An 18,569-nucleotide genomic window follows, 5' to 3' on the forward strand; every position below is an offset into this window, starting at 1 on the left:
CAGAGCACCCGAGCACTTTGGTGCTCGATCAACACTAGAGATGTGTAATTGCTTTGTTTACGGCGCGATGATTCAGCGTTTTTCAACTGTGCCTTTTTTAGTACATACCGCTCATCTGTCGGGTCAGCAGCATGTTTACAAGGGGCAATGATTAGGTTCCTGATGATAGGCCTGTGTAAAAAGCCACTAACAAGTACTCAATACACATACATAACAGTCAAAATAGCAGCTTTCAAAACATATGAAACAGCAAGCAAACCTCTTTTCCTGCTCTGTTTCCTGTTTGCGCTAAGACATGAGAAGCTGTCAGCAGTTCTGATGCAACTAATTGAGCACCAGAGGTATGGCTGATTCAGATGCCTTCTTCCAGCATTCTCTTCATAACTCATTCATAACAGTACAGTAAAAGAAATTCTTGCATGAATCGGCAAGCTACCAGTGAACCGCACAGCAGCAATTACATGATCGAGCCTGGAAGTTAGTTACTGTACCTTGCCTGTGAATCATTCCTCCATGCATAATTCTGGCAACAATGCAGTGGTTCAGCTCATTCATCTTTAGAGTTATACCCTATAGAAAACACATTTTTTTAGGATTCACAGAAACCATAGCAAAGAATGTTTATAAGGGTTCTCCAGGATTTACAATTTGATGACCTATCATTAAGACTCCTAGCACCCCCACTGATCAGCTGTTTGAGGAGGCCGCAGCACTCCTGTGAGCACCGCGGTCTCCGTGTAGCTTACCAAGCACGGCGCAGTACATTGTATAGCACCAGTGCTTGGTATTGCAGGTTAGCCCCATTGACTTGAATGGGGCTGAGCTGTGCCTAGGCCATTTGACTGATGAACGTGATGTCACACGGACTAGGGAGAGACTAAACTCTCTTCATACAGCTGATCAGCAGGGGTCCCGGGAATTGGACCCCCGCCAATCTCATATCAAGGATAGATCATCAATATGTAAATCCCAGAGAACCTCTTTAAGCCACAGGAAATGGAAAGGGAGAATTGAAAATTCATTTTGTTTTTATCACAAAGCATATGGACAGACACTAATACTTTGCAAGGACTAAAAAATGACCTGTCGCCAATTCCGACACGTTTTAGTAAATACTTGCATATTCCCCTTAAAATAACAACTCTGGAACACATTTTCTTAGATCTCTGAATTGTGCGGTTTCTTTGTTATTCCTCCCAGAAACTTGTGAATAAACTGGCAACTCTGTGTTACCATTCAGTTTGTTAGGGCTGCTTTACACTGGCAGACAGTCTGCCAGATGCCAGTTAAAGGGATTTTCCAGGCTTTCAGGTCATCAGTATCAGATTGGCGGGGGTCTGACACCCAGCACACCCACCGATCAGCGGCCATCTGGCAATCTAATACTGCTGCCAATTACCCGATGGACGAGCAAATGCTCATTCATCGGGCAATCATGATCTTTAAGCATGCCTAAAGATCACAATTTGCCGGCAGCAGAATGTGCTGTCTAATCACAATCTGCTGCCAGCAAACAACTATAGAGCAATGCTGTGGAGGAGATAGCTGCATGTGACAGCAGTGGTTTCCTCCACCAGTGAGCAGGCAATTGCCGGGAAGGCATGCTTCCTTCCTGACAATCGCCTGTAGTATTGCTGAATGAAATACAGACATTAGTTATGTATTCAGCAGGAAATGTGGATTACGCAACATCTTACCATTGGCTCATCTGTATTCTTCTGGAACTGTACTAAACGGACCCGTGTAACGTTTTCCATGTCCATATCACCGTTCACGCCTTTCTGGAGAATCTCCGTTTAAATAGGAGATGTTGGAGGTGGTGTAAACTCTTAGTGCGTCGTCACTGTAAACTTCATGGCTACCACATCATGAGTTTGTAGTAAGGCCTGAAAAAGAAGTGGACAGAAACATTTTCTTCAATGTCACTTGTATGTCTGTGCATATAACAAGTCTAAAGATGACATTGGTTTATTACATATATTGTGAAGAGTTATCATCACTACTGATTCCAGGGTGCTGTATATAAAGCATTTATTACAAACACAATGAACATAAATGAACTAGAGTGACAAACTGGTACAGAGGGAGCGAGGACGCAGCATACATGGGGTCAGATGTATGAAAAATACAATTTGGTGAATACTGTGACAATCCTACTCAAATCCGTCGACAAACAACAAAATTGTTCTTATCAATATCCTAAAAAGTTTTCTGTTTCAGTGAAACTCTGAATATTAATATATGAAACACTTAGGGGGTTTCTTTTCTTATAAAGTACAAGCATTGGTGCTAGGATACGCCATAAAATTCATGATCAGTGGGGTTCCCAGAGGTAGATCCCCTACTGATCATGAAATAAAGGAATATACTAGCCTTTGTAGCCAAAATGCTGGCAAAATAGAAGATAAAAAAAGGATATTGAGTTGGCCAGCTTTTATTAACCACTTTAGGACCACAGGTTTATACCCCCCTGACCAGGCCCTTTTTTTTTTTTTTACAAATCGGCACTTCACAACTTTAACGGTTTATTGCTCGGTCATGCACTTGGCACCCAAATGAATTTTACCTTCTTTTCTTCTCACAAATAGAGCTTTCTTTTGGTGGTATTTGATTGCTGCTGAGATTTTTCGTTTTTCTGATAATCAAAATACACCGCAATTTTCTCAAAAAAAGTGTATTTCTAACTTTTCTGGAAAAATTGTTCAAATATAATTACATTTCTATACAAGTTTGATTTAGAATTTATTGTGCTACATGTCTTTGATTAGAAAAAAATCCAATAAGTGTATATTTATTGGTTTACGCAAAAGTTATAGCGTTTACAAACTATGGTACATTTCCGCATTTTGAAGCAGCTCTGACTGAGCACCTGTCATGTTTCTTGAGGTGCTAGAATGCCAGGATTGTATAAATAGCCCCCAAATGACTCCATTTTAGAAAGAAGACACCCCAAAGTATTCGCAGAGGGGCATGGCGAGTTCATGTAGGATTTAATTTTTTTTCACAAATTAGCGGAAAATGACACTTTCGGAGGAAATAAATAAATAAAGTTTCCATTTCTGCTAACTTCTGGCAAAAAAAAATAAAAAAATCTCCCATGGACTCACTATGCCCCTCAGTAAATACCTTGGGGTGTCTACTTTCCGAAAATGGGGTCATTTGTGGGGTGTGTTTACTGTTCTAGCATTTTGGGCGGGGCTAAATTGTGAGCAACCCTGTAAAGCCTAAAGGTACTCGTTGGACTTTCGGCCCCTTTACGCACCTAGGCTGCAAAAAAGTGTCAAACGTGGTATCGCCGTACTCAGAAGTAGGGGCAATGTGCTTTGGGGTGTATTTTTACATATACCCATGCTGGGTGAGAGAAATATCTCTGTAAATTGACAACTTTGTATAAAAAAAGATTAAAAAGTTGTCATTTACAGAGATATTTCTCACACACAGTATGGGGTACATGTAAAAATACACCCAAAACACATTGCCCTACTTCTTCTGAGTACGGCGATACCACATGTGTGAGACTTTTTTTTGCAGCCTAGGTGCACAAAGGGGCCCAAATTCCAATGAGTACCTTTAGGATTTCACAGGGCATTTTTACGCATTTGGATTCCAAACTACTGCTCACGCCTTTAGGGCCCCTAAAATGCCAGGGCAGTATAAATACCCCACAAGTGACCCCATTTGGGAAAGAAGACACCCCAAGGTATTCCGTGAGGGGCATGGCGAGTTCATAGAAGATTTTTTTTTTTTGGCACAAGTTAGCGGAATTAGATTTTTTTTTTGTTTTTTCTCACAAAGTCTCCCTTTCCGCTAACTTGTGACAAAAAGTTCAATCTTTCATGACTCAATATGCCCCCTCAGCGAATACCTTGGGGTGTCTTCTTTCCAAAAATGGGGTCATTTGTGGGGTGTTTGTACTGCCCTGGCATTTGAGGGTCTCCGCAATCATTACATGTATGGCCAGCATTAGGAGTTTCTGCTATTCTCCTTAGGCCTCATGCACACGACCGTTGTTTGGGTCCGCATCCGAGCCGCCAAAACGGCGGCTCGGATGCGGACCCATTAACTTCAATGGGGCCGCAAAAGATGCGGACAGCACTCCGTGTGTTGTCCGCATCCGTGGCTCCGCAAAAAAAATATACATGTCCTATTCTTGTCCGCGCTTTGCGGACAAGAATAGGCATTTATATTGCCGGCGCCTGTTCCGTTCCGCAAATTGCGGAAGTCACACGGCGCCTTCCATTTTTTGCAGATCCGTGGTTTGCGGACTGCAAAAAACGGCACGGTCGTGTGCATGAGGCCTTATATTGAGCATACGGGTAATGGGATTTTTTTTTTTTCGTTCAACCTCTGGGCTGAAAGAAAAAATGAACGATCAATGTGGATGAAAAAATCTCTGCCAAAAAATGTGCAAAAAAAAAAGCTGCGATCGCTAAAAAAAGATCCAAAAAGCTCAAAAGTGATCTTTGTAGCGCCGCAGCAATTTTACTGTGTTTTTGCAGTGATCAAAAAAAAAAAAACATTCTGTCACTGCGGTGGGGCGGACTGAACGCAAGTGTGCGCACAAGATCAGGCCTGATCGGGCGAACACTGCGTTTTTTGTAGAGCCTAAGGTGACCCTAATGTACTGATATAGATCTGATTGCGATCAGTCTTGATCACTTACAGATACTATATAGTACTAGTGCTGATTAGCGACAGCGATGATGCTAATCAGCGACTGCCTGTGCGGTGTGCTGGGCGCTAACTATCTAACAAGTAGCTAACTGGCGGTGATAAGGGACCCTTAGGCCCCATTCACACATCCGCAATTCTGTTCCGTATTTTGCGGAACGGAATTGCGGACCCATTCATTTCTATGGGGACAGACTTTGTCCCGCTCGGACCCGGAAGTGCAGATCCGCAATTCCGGGTCCGCACTTCCGTTCCGCAAAAATATAGAACATGTCCTATTCTTGTCCGCAATTGCGGACAAGAAAAGGCATTTTCTATATAGTTCTGGCAATGTGCGGATCCGCAAAATGCGGAAAGCACATTGCCGGTGTCCGTGTTTGCAGATCAGTGGATCCGCAAAACACATACGGACGTCTGAATGGAGCCTTACAGGGGGTGATCAATGACAGGGGGGTGATCAGGGAGTCTATATGGGGTGATCAGGGGTTAATAAGTGACCGGGGAAGGGGGGGAGGTGAAGTGTAGTGTGGTGCTACATACAGAGCTGCCTGTGTCCTCTGGTGGTCGATCCAAGCAAAAGGGACCACCAGAGGACCAGGTAGCAGGTATAATCAGACGCTGTTAACAAAACAGCGTCTAATATACCTTTCTGATAAAAATGATCGCCACTGGCAGGCTGTAGATCAACTTGTTTACTTCGCGATCCTGTGAGCGCGTGTTCACAGGAAATCTCGGGTCTCACGAGATGACGCCTATTGGCGTCAGAGACCTGAGAGCACCACCGTCCTGATGCCTATCGGCGTTAGTGTGACGGGAGGTGGTTAAGTGATGGCCTACCCTTGCAGTGACTAGCTCTGTCCATAATACAGTTGAAGAAATTGTGTAATCAGCGCGCGGACTTTGTTAGACAGACCTACACCCAAAAAGCTGACTGTTGGGATGCAGGGGGTCTGAATCCAGATGATCAGCTAGTGATGGTCTATACTGAGGATAAGGCCACACTTTTTAGGCTCTATTCATTTTGTGGTCAAATTTTGCAGCCAAGAATAGGACATTCTGTCTTTTTGTGGAACGGACACACGGATAAGGACAGCACACTGATGACATCCGTGTGCGGTCCTTTTTTTTTGTGGACCGTAGAAATGAATGATCAGACAGATTGTGCATGAGGCCCAAAGCAAGGACAACCCCTTTAAAAGGGGTGCTGTAGCATTAAGAATCTTCTAAAAATGCATGGTGAATGTATATTAGAGACGTGTATTTTGGGTAATTTTCCTGGTCTATCAGTTCTGTACAGGTTCATGTTTGCTCTATATTTGTGCAGAGTGGGGCTGACTCTTGGTGGCTGCAGCTCGGGAGCCATGCTGTGTGCGCCCCTCATACACCCTTCTCACCAAGTTTCACACTAGCGTTAGGATAGTCCGACAGGCTGTTTCGGCCGGGGAACAGCCTGCTGGATCCGTACTAACGCTTGCACAGGTGTGCTACCGGAGGTCTGCCCCGGCCCCATTAACTATAACGGGGACAGGAAGGAGATGCAGCTGCAGCATGGCAAACATGGCAAGAGGGCGGCCGGACAAATACCCCCACACAAATTAGTTGGTCTGCATAATATACACTGCCGTCCAAAAAAAAAGTCGCCACCTGGATTAACTAAGCAAATAGGCATAAGCCTCCTATTGGATAATTACTGCATGGGCGATTATCTTTCAGCTGACAATAAGTTATTTAACCCCAAACCAACCACGTCGAAAGACACATCTCGTGGTCCGTGGAAAAGATGTTAATCTGTTTGAGAAGGGTCAAATCATTGGCATGCATTAAGCAGAGGAAAACATCTAAGGAGATTGCAGAAACTACTAAAATTGGGTTAAGAACTGTCCAACGCATTATTAAAAACTGGAAGGATAGTGGAGACCCATCGTATTCTAGGAAAAATGTGTCGGGAAAAAAAATCCTGAATGATAGTGATCGGCGATCACTTAAAATGTTTGGTGAAATCAAATTGAAGAAAAACAGTAGAACTCAGGGCTATGTTTAATAGTGAAAGTAAGAGCATTTCTATACGTCACAATGAGAAGGGAACTCAAGGGATTGGGACTGAACAGCTGTGTAGCCGTAAGAAAACCACTAATCAGTGAGGGCAAACCCGAAAAAAAAAGCTTAAATTTGCTAGGGAGCATAAAGATTGGACTCTGGAGCAATGAAGAAGGTCATGTGGTCTGATGAGTCCAGATTTACCCTGTTCCAGAGTGATGGGCGCATCAGGGTAAGAAGAGAGGCAGATGAAGTGATGCACCCATCATGCCTAGTGCCTACTGTACAAGGCTGTGGGGGCAGTGCTATGATCTGGGGTTGCTGCAGTGGGTCAGGTCTAGGTCAGCCAACAGTATGTGCTCCAAGAATGAGGTCCGCTGACTACCTGAACATACTGAATGACCAGGTTATTTCCATCAATGGATTTTTTCTTCCCTGATGGCACGGGCATATTCCAAGATGACAATCCCAGGATTCATCGGGCTCAAATTGTGAAAGAGTGGATCAGGGAGCATGAGACATCATTTTCACACATGGATTGGCCACCACAGTGTCCAGACTTAACCCCATAGAGAATCATTTTTTTGGACAGGCAGTGTATATAGTCAGCAGTAAGGACTGTGCATGTTTCTGCTTAATAACTCTGCATACCTGATTTTCTGTGTGTAGCCATGCTGAGTTGCCTCATCTGACTGTGGGTCACATTTACCATAGGGATTCTCTTATGAGTCTGGATCACGCTGCCAGATGAAAACTGTTGTAAGGGGTATTTTAGGGTGCTGTCAGACTCCTTTTTTGGAAAATATGAAACTTAAAGAGGACGTCTCAATTCAACAATTATTCTTCATCATGTAGAGAAAGTGAATACCAGGCACTTACTAATGTGTTGTAATTGTCCATATTGCCCCCATCACATTATACACTGCCCGTTTCTATGGTTACAACAACCTTGCAATTCATCATCGGTGGCCGTGCTTGCAAATTATAGGAAAAAGCACCAGCCTATGTGCGTTCCCACAGTCCTGGCCACCAGAGGGAGCAGCACATTTTACTATAGTGTGCAAGCACGGCCACTGCTGATGGACTGCAGATGGTGGTAACGATGGAAACGAGCAGTGTATAATGTGAATTATTACGGTGAATAGGACTTTTACACACTCCATTCTGCGCTATGCCTCGTGCATAGCTCAGTATGAGAAAGCCATGGCAGGCCTGGATTGCTTCAGCAGCATCCATGCTGCCATGGCAACGATCAGAGCCCTGCGATTTCACTGCGGGGGCTATGATTGGAAGGAAGATGGAGCCGCATCACTTCACAGGTGCTGCGATCAGCCTTGATCACTGCACCTGAGGGGTTTAAATGGCAGGGGCGGTGCGATCGCCGCTTTCTGTCATTGCGGCCGGATGCTGGCTGTATCATACAGCCTTGCAAATAAGATTGTTTCCACACTGCTTGATTTTGCTGCAGATAGGGTTCCCACCCTAATAATACTTTGTAATAAATCACAGCAAGATCTTGTTTTCATCAATCAGAGGTGTTATTTATTTTAAACACTAAGTATGACATGTGGCCATAGAGTGCGTGAAAACGTTTTCGGCAAAAATGTCTTTGTCAGACACTAAGAAATATAGATATTGTCAGATATATATACGTATATGCATATCGTTTTGTATATAAATCCAAAAGGTTGATTTACAAATATCTAAATATAATAGAGGATGGACCTCTGCATCCAGATCTTTAAAGAGATACGCGGACAGGGCCACAATCTGTAGTCATGGAGCCTTCTAGAAAATAATACTGACCGTGATATATTTACATATTCAGCTAGAAAAGGGCATCAATTGAAATATATATGCATTACAGGTATACTTGTTACAAGCTGTCATATCTGTTCACTACGGGTCCACTTGTATGTTGGAGATTGGTTAAGCAAAAAGAAGGGAGACATAGGTGAGGTGAATATAACCTTATTCTGATAAGATCCGATGATTAGGCAAAGATACAGGTATTCTCAATGGGTATGTGCTGCTGCCCCAAACATCAACAAAAATCACAATAGGTATGGGCCACTCATTCTCCCATGGTTAGAACTTACCGTAGTGAACGGATATGACAGATTGTAACAAGTATACCTGTAATGCAATATATTTCAATTGATGCCCTTTTCTAGCTGAATATGTACATATATCACTGTCAGTATTTTCTAGAAGGCTCCAGTATTGTATTCTAGAAGGATATATATCTATATCTATATATATATATATATATCTCTATCTATCTATCTATCTATCTATCTATCTATCTATATATATATATATATAACAATATCTATATTTTTTATAGTGTCTGACGAAGGCATTTTTGCCGAAAACGTTTACACGCAGTCTATGGCCGCATGTCATACTTAGTGTTTAAAATAAATAACACCTCTGATTGATGAAAACAAGATCTTGCTGTGATTTATTACAATGTATCATACAGCGGGCAGATCGCGCGTATGGCACGGGCTCACGGCAGAGGCTCGCTCCATACATCCCCTAGCACGCAATGATGTACCTGTAAATCAAAATGCGTGAAAGGGTAAAGATTGTGAGCTCCATTCCATCCACCATTCGCAATAGGCGATATTACAGCTTATCTACTCCATCCCTGTACAGTCACCTCTGCACATCAGAAAGCACGTCTAAAAAAGTCCCATACAAAGCAATGAACATCTCCCGTCTATTGTACCAGTGGTCAATGTGGCTATTGTAAAGTATATGTCTAAATGCTGTTAACCAGCGAAATAACTACCATGGAGCAGAGCTATGCGACCAGTGGAGGAGAGCCACCACAGAACTGCTTCTTCTGCTCCTGACAGATTCACTGCATTTTCAGCAGTGCAATAAAATTTATAGATATTAAAGGGGTTGTCCGGTTTCTGATATCGATGTCCTGTACTCAGGATAGGTAGTCAAAATCAGTTGGTGGGGTCTGACTCCCGGCACTTCTGACAGCGCTGATGCCTTCTCAAACAGCTGATCGGCGGGGGTGCAGGGAGTCGGACCCCCTCCGATATTGATGAATTCGGCCTCATTCATACATACGTGGATTTTCATGGACCACGGTCGGTGAAAACCCAGCCTGCCATCCTGCTGAGTGCACGGCGTCATTGGCTGCTATGACGCTGTGCGCTTAGTGCCACTGCCGCTGTACAGTAATACACTCGTATGATCTATACGAGTGTATTACTGCACAGCGGCGGCGTCACGAAGAGCACAGCGTCATAGCAGCCTTATACTGAGGATAGGTCTCCAATATCGGAAACCAGGCAACCCCTTTAATGGTAACCATACATTCCTATGCACCGAGTAACCCTTAGTGGTGGGTGCAGGTTGGCAGTGTCATATATACTGTGTTGACGGTGGGAGATTTATCAAATGTATTTAGGCTACTTTCACACTTGCGGCAGTGTGATCCGGCGGGCAGTTCCGACGACGGAACTGCCCGCCGGATCACACTGCCGCTGACTGAAAGCATTTGTGAGACGGATCCGGATCAGTCTCTCCGCTTGCCATGCGGACAGACGGATCCGTCTTGTACATTTTTTCACATTTTTACCGGTCTGCGCATGCGCAGGCAGGAAGGACGGATCCGGCATTTCGGTATTCTGAATGCCGGATCCGGCGCTAATACATTCCTATGGGAAAAATTGCCGGATCCGGCATTCAGGCAAGTCTTCAGTTTTTTTCGCCGGAGAGTAAGGGCTCTTTCACACTTGCGTTGTCCGGATCCGGCATGTACTCCACTTGCCGGAATTACACTCCGGATCCGGAAAAACGCAAGTGTACTGAAAGCATTTGAAGACCGAACCGTCTTCAAAATGCTTTCAGTGTTACTATGGCAGCCAGGACGCTATTAAAGTCCTGGTTGCCATAGTAGGAGCGGGGAGCGGGGGGAGCGGTATACTTACAGTCCGTGCGGCTCCCGGGGCGCTCCAGAATGACGTGTCCAATGCGATCACATGATCCATGCGCTTGGGGCGCCCCGACGTCACTCTGGAGCGCCTGGGGAGCCGCACGGACGGTAAGTATACTGCTCCCCGCTCCCCACTACACTTTACCATGGCTGCCAGGACTTTAGCGTCCCGGCAGCCATGGTAACCATTCAGAAAAAGCTAAATGTCGGCTCCGGCAATGCGCCGAAACGACGTTAGCTTAAGGCCGGATCCGGATCAATGCCTTCCAATGGGCATTAATTCCGGATCCGGCCTTGCGGCAAGTGTTCCGGATTTTTGGCCGGAGCAAAAAGCGCAGCATGCTGCGGTATTTTCTCCGGCCAAAAAATGTTCCATTCCGGAACTGAAGACATCCTGATGCATCCTGAACGGATTTCACGCGATTCAGAATGCATGGGGATAATCCTGATCAGGATTCTTCCGGCATAGAGCCCCGACGACGGAACTCTATGCCGGAAGAAAAGAACGCAGGTGTGAAAGAGCCCTAAACCGTAGCATGCTGCGGTTTTCTCTTTTGCCTGATCAGTCAAAACGACTGAACTGACGACATCCTGATGCAAACTGAACGGATTACTCTCCATTCAGAATGCGTGGGTATAAAACTGATCAGTTCTTTTCCGGTATAGAGCCCCTGTGACGGACCTCTATGCCGGAAAAGAAAAACGCAAGTGTGAAAGTACCCTTATACCAGTTTTTGGAAGCTGGATCTCCTTCTCCATTTTTCATATATATACCAGTTGTCTGGTGTAAATACATTAGACATATGGAGTTCAAAATGAGCACCTTTTATAGGAAGCACATGTTCCACTTCTTCTGATGAAATCCGATAAAGAGGGCGATTCTGAGTTTGGTTTATCCTATATTTTAAATGTAGCTTTAAAAAAATTGTAAATGTGTCAGAAATCTGAGGAGTCATGCTTTGAATTCCACTTTGCCTGGGAAACAATTGATGCTCAAACAATGGAAAATTAGGTGTGGGGAGTGATACAAAGTTTTGCTATGGGGTCATACGAGATCTTTGTACACCTCTGGTGTTAACAACAGCTCAGGCAAAGTGGCTGCCCCATAATCATGTACAGAAAATAGATTAGGAAAAAATATAAAAATCTACAATCAGAAAATGAAAACAGATTAAAAAAGGGAAAAGTGTTTTTTTTTTTTTTTTTTGTAAAGAAAATTATAGGTGATGCGTTTCCTTTAGAATGCAAACTACTTAATCATTATTTAAGATGTAGAAAAAGAAAAATATATAGCTGAGCAAAATCTAATACACACATCAAACACAACCTGTAGTAATAGAACTATGGTGTAATAAAAGTCATTATCACATAGATTGTAAATGGAATATTGTACAAACAATGGAAAAGGCTCACTATGATAAAAAGCAGACAATGATATGCTGAATCCGATAATACATAGTAAGAGTGTGGAGAGGAGAATCTAGTACTTCAGACATGGAAGGAACAATCTGCTCAAAAGACATAATTGGCAAATACTTCACCATTGTTTCCCTTACAATCAATACCACTATGAATAATGGATGACTACTAAAGCAAATTAGAGGGCTGAGCTCAATGGACAAACGTTCTCCCACCTTGACCCAAGAGCCTTTCTGTCTTAGAAAAATAAAGTATATGGAAGATGTTACATAGGATCCCATTAAAATAAACTATGAGCAGATGCTGATGAAAAATTGGGATATGCACAGTTATTAAAGTCCAGCCGCATAATGAAAAGGTAGCCATCAAGAACTCAATTCTAAAACTAATTCTGTCTATATACTTCCCATGTTACCAATATACCTTGAAATATAAAACTTGAGTATTGTAATGTTCTAGCGAGGAACTAAAACCATCCTACTTGAATAGAGAAAGAAGTTAGCTGGCAGAATAGGGGCATGGGTTGAAAAAAAATATCATCATGAACTTTTGGCCTATCATTGGCCCACTTCCCTCCGCAACTGATAGTTCCTGTTACAGCAGGATGAGCAGTGTTGATTGGAGTAAAAGGGTTCCTAGTCTTTTCTTCTGGAGAAGATACAGAGGTCGTTTTACCTAAAGACCAACAGCCACATAACTGTTGTTCTTCAAATTTGTAAATAGGGTTGGGCGTCACTCAGTATGGGGCAATCATATAGACAAGTGGAATAATGTCTGGAAATTATTTAACATATACCACATTTAAAATATTAACAACATTTTGTGCAAAATCATGAATCATAAAAAACAAAAGCAATACACATTAAATATCACGTGTCAAAAACTCCTCTAAAATAGCTAAAAAGTGATAGCACTGAGTCTCTGAGGCCTTAATGAGCCTAACTAATAACAAGTGTCCTCAACAATTTTCATTCAGAGGCATATTCGATAATCATCCGAAAATTAGTAAATTCGATAATCATCCGAAAATTTTTAATCATCCGGAAACTTGTATAGTGACTATGCGTCCCACAATTAATAAATAAATTGATAATACTTGTAAAAATTTCGCAGATGACTTTACCACTCCAATGATCGGTCCGCTTGTGCTCCAAAAGTTCCGCAATGTAGTGCTCTATTGTGAGCTGCAAGGACCTGTGAATCAGGTCTATATATGTAGATCCCCCGTGTTCCTGGGTATTTGCTGCAGCAGTCTAGCCGCTTTGACCTTCCAGGACCTGTATGTGGCGTCCCACGTGGTTAGCTGGGCGGTCAGGGCGACTTTCAATTCCAGGGGGGGTTTTCAAATTTCTTTAGCGTCCGATTGTGGAAATCAGTCTCTTTCCTTTATCGTCCCTCACTGTCTTTTACCATACGCGTTTTGGGGTAAAGGAGCCCCTTCCTCAGTGGTGTAGACAGTGATGACTAGATGTCCTTTTTATATCATCATTAATTGGTGAATTGCATGCTGGGACGGTGAGGGACTCAAAAGACCTGGATATGGATTTCAAACTTGCAACAGTTCGGCTATATGCTTGTGGAAAAAACATATATGCGGTTTATATATTTCCGATATATTTCCTTCTTATCTTATATTAATGCCGAAAACGGCATGTTCGAATTTTATCTTCTTCATTTTTTCGATACATCCTTTAAGCCTTTAAAAAAGCCTTGAAACTTTATTTCTTTTCATCAGAACAGAGACTAATGCATATTGCTATCTCATACATAGTGCTATCTAATAAATAAACAATATATCCATAAGCAATGTATTAAAATCTAAAAACCTTATTGTAGTAAAAGATCATTATAATGTAAAAAAAAAAAAAAAAAAAAAAAAAACGCACCTGCGGTTTCAGTGCGTTTTTGCTAAAATGTTAAAAAACATTAAAAATAGAGTAGAGTAAAAAAATACACTCGGGGACTACCAGTGTTATCATCAGGTGAAGTCTGTATATTCATCCCCATATGATGTTGTTACATAATATTCTATATACGGTGAGATGTGGGTGTGATGTATATGGGGGCGCGGGCCTACCAGGAAGGGGAGATCTGGGTGCTGATAGCAACAGCCTGACACAGATGTCTCGTTCTTGATAGGCCAACGCCCCTCTATAGAAACCCAAAAAGAGTTCCATGTCTGCATTCAGACCCCTCGGAATGAGGGAGTCGAATTCGAAAATCCTCTTTGATTTATTTCTAGAATGTAAACAATTTGAATTTAAAATTCACCTCCACCATTGACACGAAAAACATAAAATTTTGGGATCTTGATGTCAAAGTGGATGGAAATAAATGAATATGTAGTACATACCATAAATTGGTGAGTAAAAATAGCTACATACTGTACACGAGCTGCCATTTGCCTAGGTGGCTCACTAATGTTCCCAAAAGTCAATTCAGAAGATTGAAGAGAAATTGTACTAAGGACCAACAATTCGAAATAGAAGCAGAGACCCTAAAACAACAATTTATAGATAAACAGTACCCAGTTCATCATTTGGAAAAATCACTGGGGGAAGTTAAAATGATGAAAAGGGACGATTTCTTTGTCCCCAAGCAAAAGCAAAAACAAGTGAATGATGAGACATTGAGAATGATCCTACCATTTCATGCACAATATAAAAAACATGGAGAGGATCATTGGGAAATATTGGCATCATTTACTTGGAGACAAGATAATTGGACCAATGCTTACCAACACACCCCAGATTACTTATACTAGGGCCCCTAACTTGGGTCTGAAGGTAGCCCCCTCAATAAAGAACAAAGATCGAGGTATACAAAAACAGAACTGGCTATCGTTTAATGGCTTCCATAGATGTGGACGTTGCTCTAATTGTAGAATTACTACATTTTCTAAGAAAATTTTAAAGGCAACCTCAACTCAAAATTCATTTTCTCTGGACATTAAAGAGGGCTTGACATGCGACTCAACTAACGTGATTTATCTGATAGAATGCCCATGTCGTAAACAATACATAGGGACGAACAAAACGTACATTAAAAAAAGAGGATATCAGAACACGTTAACAATATAAAAAAGGGATACGAACTGCACTCCCTATCTAAACATTATAGGGATTATCCATCTAGCCTTATATACATGGCATTAGAGAGAGTTGAACACCCATGGAGAGGAGGGAATCACATCCTCCGAATGTCTAGAAATGAATCAAAGAGGATTTTGAAATTCGACTCCCTCATTCCGAGGGGTCTGAATGCAGACATGGTACTGTTTGGGTTTCTATAGAGGGGCGTTGGTCTATCACGAATGAGACATCTGTGTCAGGCTGTTGCTATCAGCACCCAGATCTCCCCTTCCTGGTAGGCCCGCGCCCCCATACACATCACACCCACATCTCGCCGTATATAGAACATTATGTAACAACATCATATGTGGACGAATATACAGACTTCACCTGAGGATAACACTGGTAGTCCCCGAGTGTATTTTTTACTCTATTTTTAACATTTTAGCAAAAACGCACCGAAAACGCACTAAAACCGCAGGTGCGTTTTTTTGTTTTTTTTTACATTATAATGATGTGTTCTTTTGCTACAACAAGGTTTTTAGATTTTAATACATTATTTATGGATATATTGTGTATTTATTAGATAGCACTATGTATGAGATAGCAATATGTATTAGTCTCTGTCCTGATGAAAAGAAATAAGTTTCGAGGCTTCTTTAAAGGCTTAAAGGATGTATCGAAAAAATGAAGAAGAAAAAATTCGAACATGCCGTTTTCGGCATTAATATAAGATATATCGGAAATATATAAACCGCATATATGTTTTTCCACAAGCATATAGCCGAACTGTTGCAAGTTTGAAATCCATATCCAGGTCTTTTGAGTCCCTCACCGTCCCAGCATGCAATTCACCAATTAATGATAATATAAAAAGGACATCTAGTCATCACTGTCTACACCACTGAGGAAGGGGCTCCTTTACCCCAAAACGCGTATGGTAAAAGACAGTGAGGGACGATAAAGGAAAGAGACTGATTTCCACAATCGGACGCTAAAGAAATTTGAAAACCCCGCCTGGAATTGAAAGTCACCTGACCGCCCAGCTAACCACGTGGGACGCCACATACAGGTCCTGGAAGGTCAAAGCGGCTAGACTGCTGCAGCAAATACCCAGGAACACGGGGGGATCTACATATATAGACCTTGCAGCTGCAGCTCACAATAGAGCACTACATTGCAGAACTTTTGGAGCACAAGCGGACCGATCATAGGAGTGGTAAAGTACTCTGCGAAATTTATACAAGTATTATCGATTTCTTTATTAATTGTGGGACGCATAGTCACTATACAAGCTTTCGGATGATTACAAATTTTCAGATGATTATCGAATATGCCTCTGAATAAAAATTGTTGGACACTTGTTATTAGTTAGGCTCATTAAGGCCTCAGAGACTCAGTGCTATCACTTTTTAGCTATTTTAGAGGAGTTTTTGACACGTGATATTTAATGTGTATTGCTTTTGCTTTTTAGGATTCATGATTTTGCACAACATGTCGTTAATATTTTAAATGTGGTATATATTAAATAATTTCCAGACATTATTCCACTTGTCTATATGATTGCCCCATACTGAGTGACGCCCGACCCTATTTACATATTTTACTGCATCAGCAACAGGGAGTGCTATAGGGCAGTGCACCTCTTCTATTAGTGGACGTTGAGTGAGCCACCAATTTCTGCCATGTTCTTCAAATTTAGCTGCACTGTACAGCCTGCCCTAGCTCTGCGGCTCCGAGAGAACATCCGCTAACAGTAGTAGTAGCTCTCCCAGTGCTAGGACAGACAGAGGAGGCTGTATAGTACAGTAGAAGATAAGGGAACTGGTGTACGAGCAGAAAAGCAGGGACATCCTCTGCCCAGCAGAAGCTTCTGTAATGCACACAAACCTCTAAAAACATTTAAAAAGGAGATGTGTTGGTGATACTAACATTGTATGTGCAGGCTAAATATGTATACATATATGCACACATACTATATTAGGCTACTTTCACACTAGCGTTCGGGTGTCCGCTCGTGCGCACAGTTTGAAGGGGCTCACGAGCGGCCCCGAACGCATCCGTCTGGCCCCAATGCATTCTCAGTGGAGGCGGATCCACTGAGAATGCATCCGCCTGCCAGCGTTCAGCCTCCGCTCTGCTCAGTGAGCGGACACCTGAACGCTGCTTGCAGCGTTCGGGTGTCCGCCTGGCCGTGCGGAGGCGAGCGGATCCGTCCACACTTACAATGTAAGTCAATGGGGACGGATCCGCTTGAAGATGACACTATATGGCTCAATCTTCAAGCGGATCCGTTCCCCATTGACTTTCAATGTAAAGTCTGAACAGATCCGCTCAGGCTACTTTCAGACTTAGAAAATTTTCTAAGTAATAATGCAGACGGATCCGTTCTGAACGGATGCAAACGTCTGCATTATCGGAGCGGATCCGTCTGATGAAACATCAGACGGATGCGCTCCGAACGCTAGTGTGAAAGTAGCCTTACACAGCACAATATCACTTCTTGGTAAATCGGTTACATTTAACACCTGAATAAATAAACGTGGTAGAAGGGATTCACAATGCCCTAGGTGTGAATACAAAAGCAGCAGGTGTATAGATATATATATATATATATATATATATATATATATATATATGAAAAAAGATGAGCAGCACACAAATAACAGAGGTGCAATTCCTTGGGTAGATCACGGACTTGATCCAGTAAGGTATACGTGTAGAAAAATCCAAGGCAGCACACGAATAATGGTGAAAAAAAATATGATGTTTATTCCCCCATGTGCAGACAGCAACGTTTCAGCTCTCTCAATGGAGCCTTCGTCAAGCCATAGCAATCAGTGCAATCTCTATATTACACAGCACAATATCACTTCTTGGTAAATCGGTTACATTTAAAGCGAACCTTTCACCTCATTTTCACTTTATAAACTAGCAACAGTACCTTATAGATCATCTTCAGTGTGTTCTTATACATGTTAGTGCCGCTTTCCTGCGATGTTTATTCTTGAAAAAATCGTCTTATAAAGTTCACATTTCCTGCTCCAACAGTCACGCAACAAGTCAAGGGGGTATCCCTTCCCTCACCTCTGGCTGTACCTCCCCTGCCCTAACCCCGCCTCTATGCTCTGTAATTGACAGCCGGCTCAGTCGCCGGGACCCGCGCTTGTGAATCCTGCGCATGCGCCGTCCTCCTCATAGTAGACTTGCCGCAGATGGCAAGTCTACAGTGATCACGTGGGGCACTTGGAGCCTGAAGATAGGGGAGCGCGCGCACGGGAGAGCAGACAGGAGAGCAGACAGGCAGGGCGTACGGCGCATGCGCGATTCTGTTACAGGATTGCGCTTGTGTCCGCAAAAAAGACGGGATCGCGCGGTGAATGAGGCCGGCGCATGCGCAGGATTCACAA

The 18,569-nt window shown here is 42.7% G+C and overlaps 1 protein-coding gene across 1 annotated transcript in view; it reads right to left on the reverse strand.

The window, feature by feature from the left end:
• CASK (calcium/calmodulin dependent serine protein kinase) overlaps positions 1–18,569 on the reverse strand; it is a 286,458-nt gene that overhangs the window by 65,027 nt on the left and 202,862 nt on the right. Inside the window, 4 exon segments of the mRNA XM_040423804.1 lie at positions 492–570; positions 1,698–1,778; positions 1,780–1,859; positions 1,862–1,886. Coding sequence (XP_040279738.1) covers positions 492–570; positions 1,698–1,778; positions 1,780–1,859; positions 1,862–1,886 — 265 coding nt within the window.

This window comes from Bufo bufo, chromosome 3, assembly GCF_905171765.1.
Source record: "Bufo bufo chromosome 3, aBufBuf1.1, whole genome shotgun sequence".
Classification (NCBI taxonomy): Eukaryota; Metazoa; Chordata; class Amphibia; order Anura; family Bufonidae; genus Bufo; species Bufo bufo.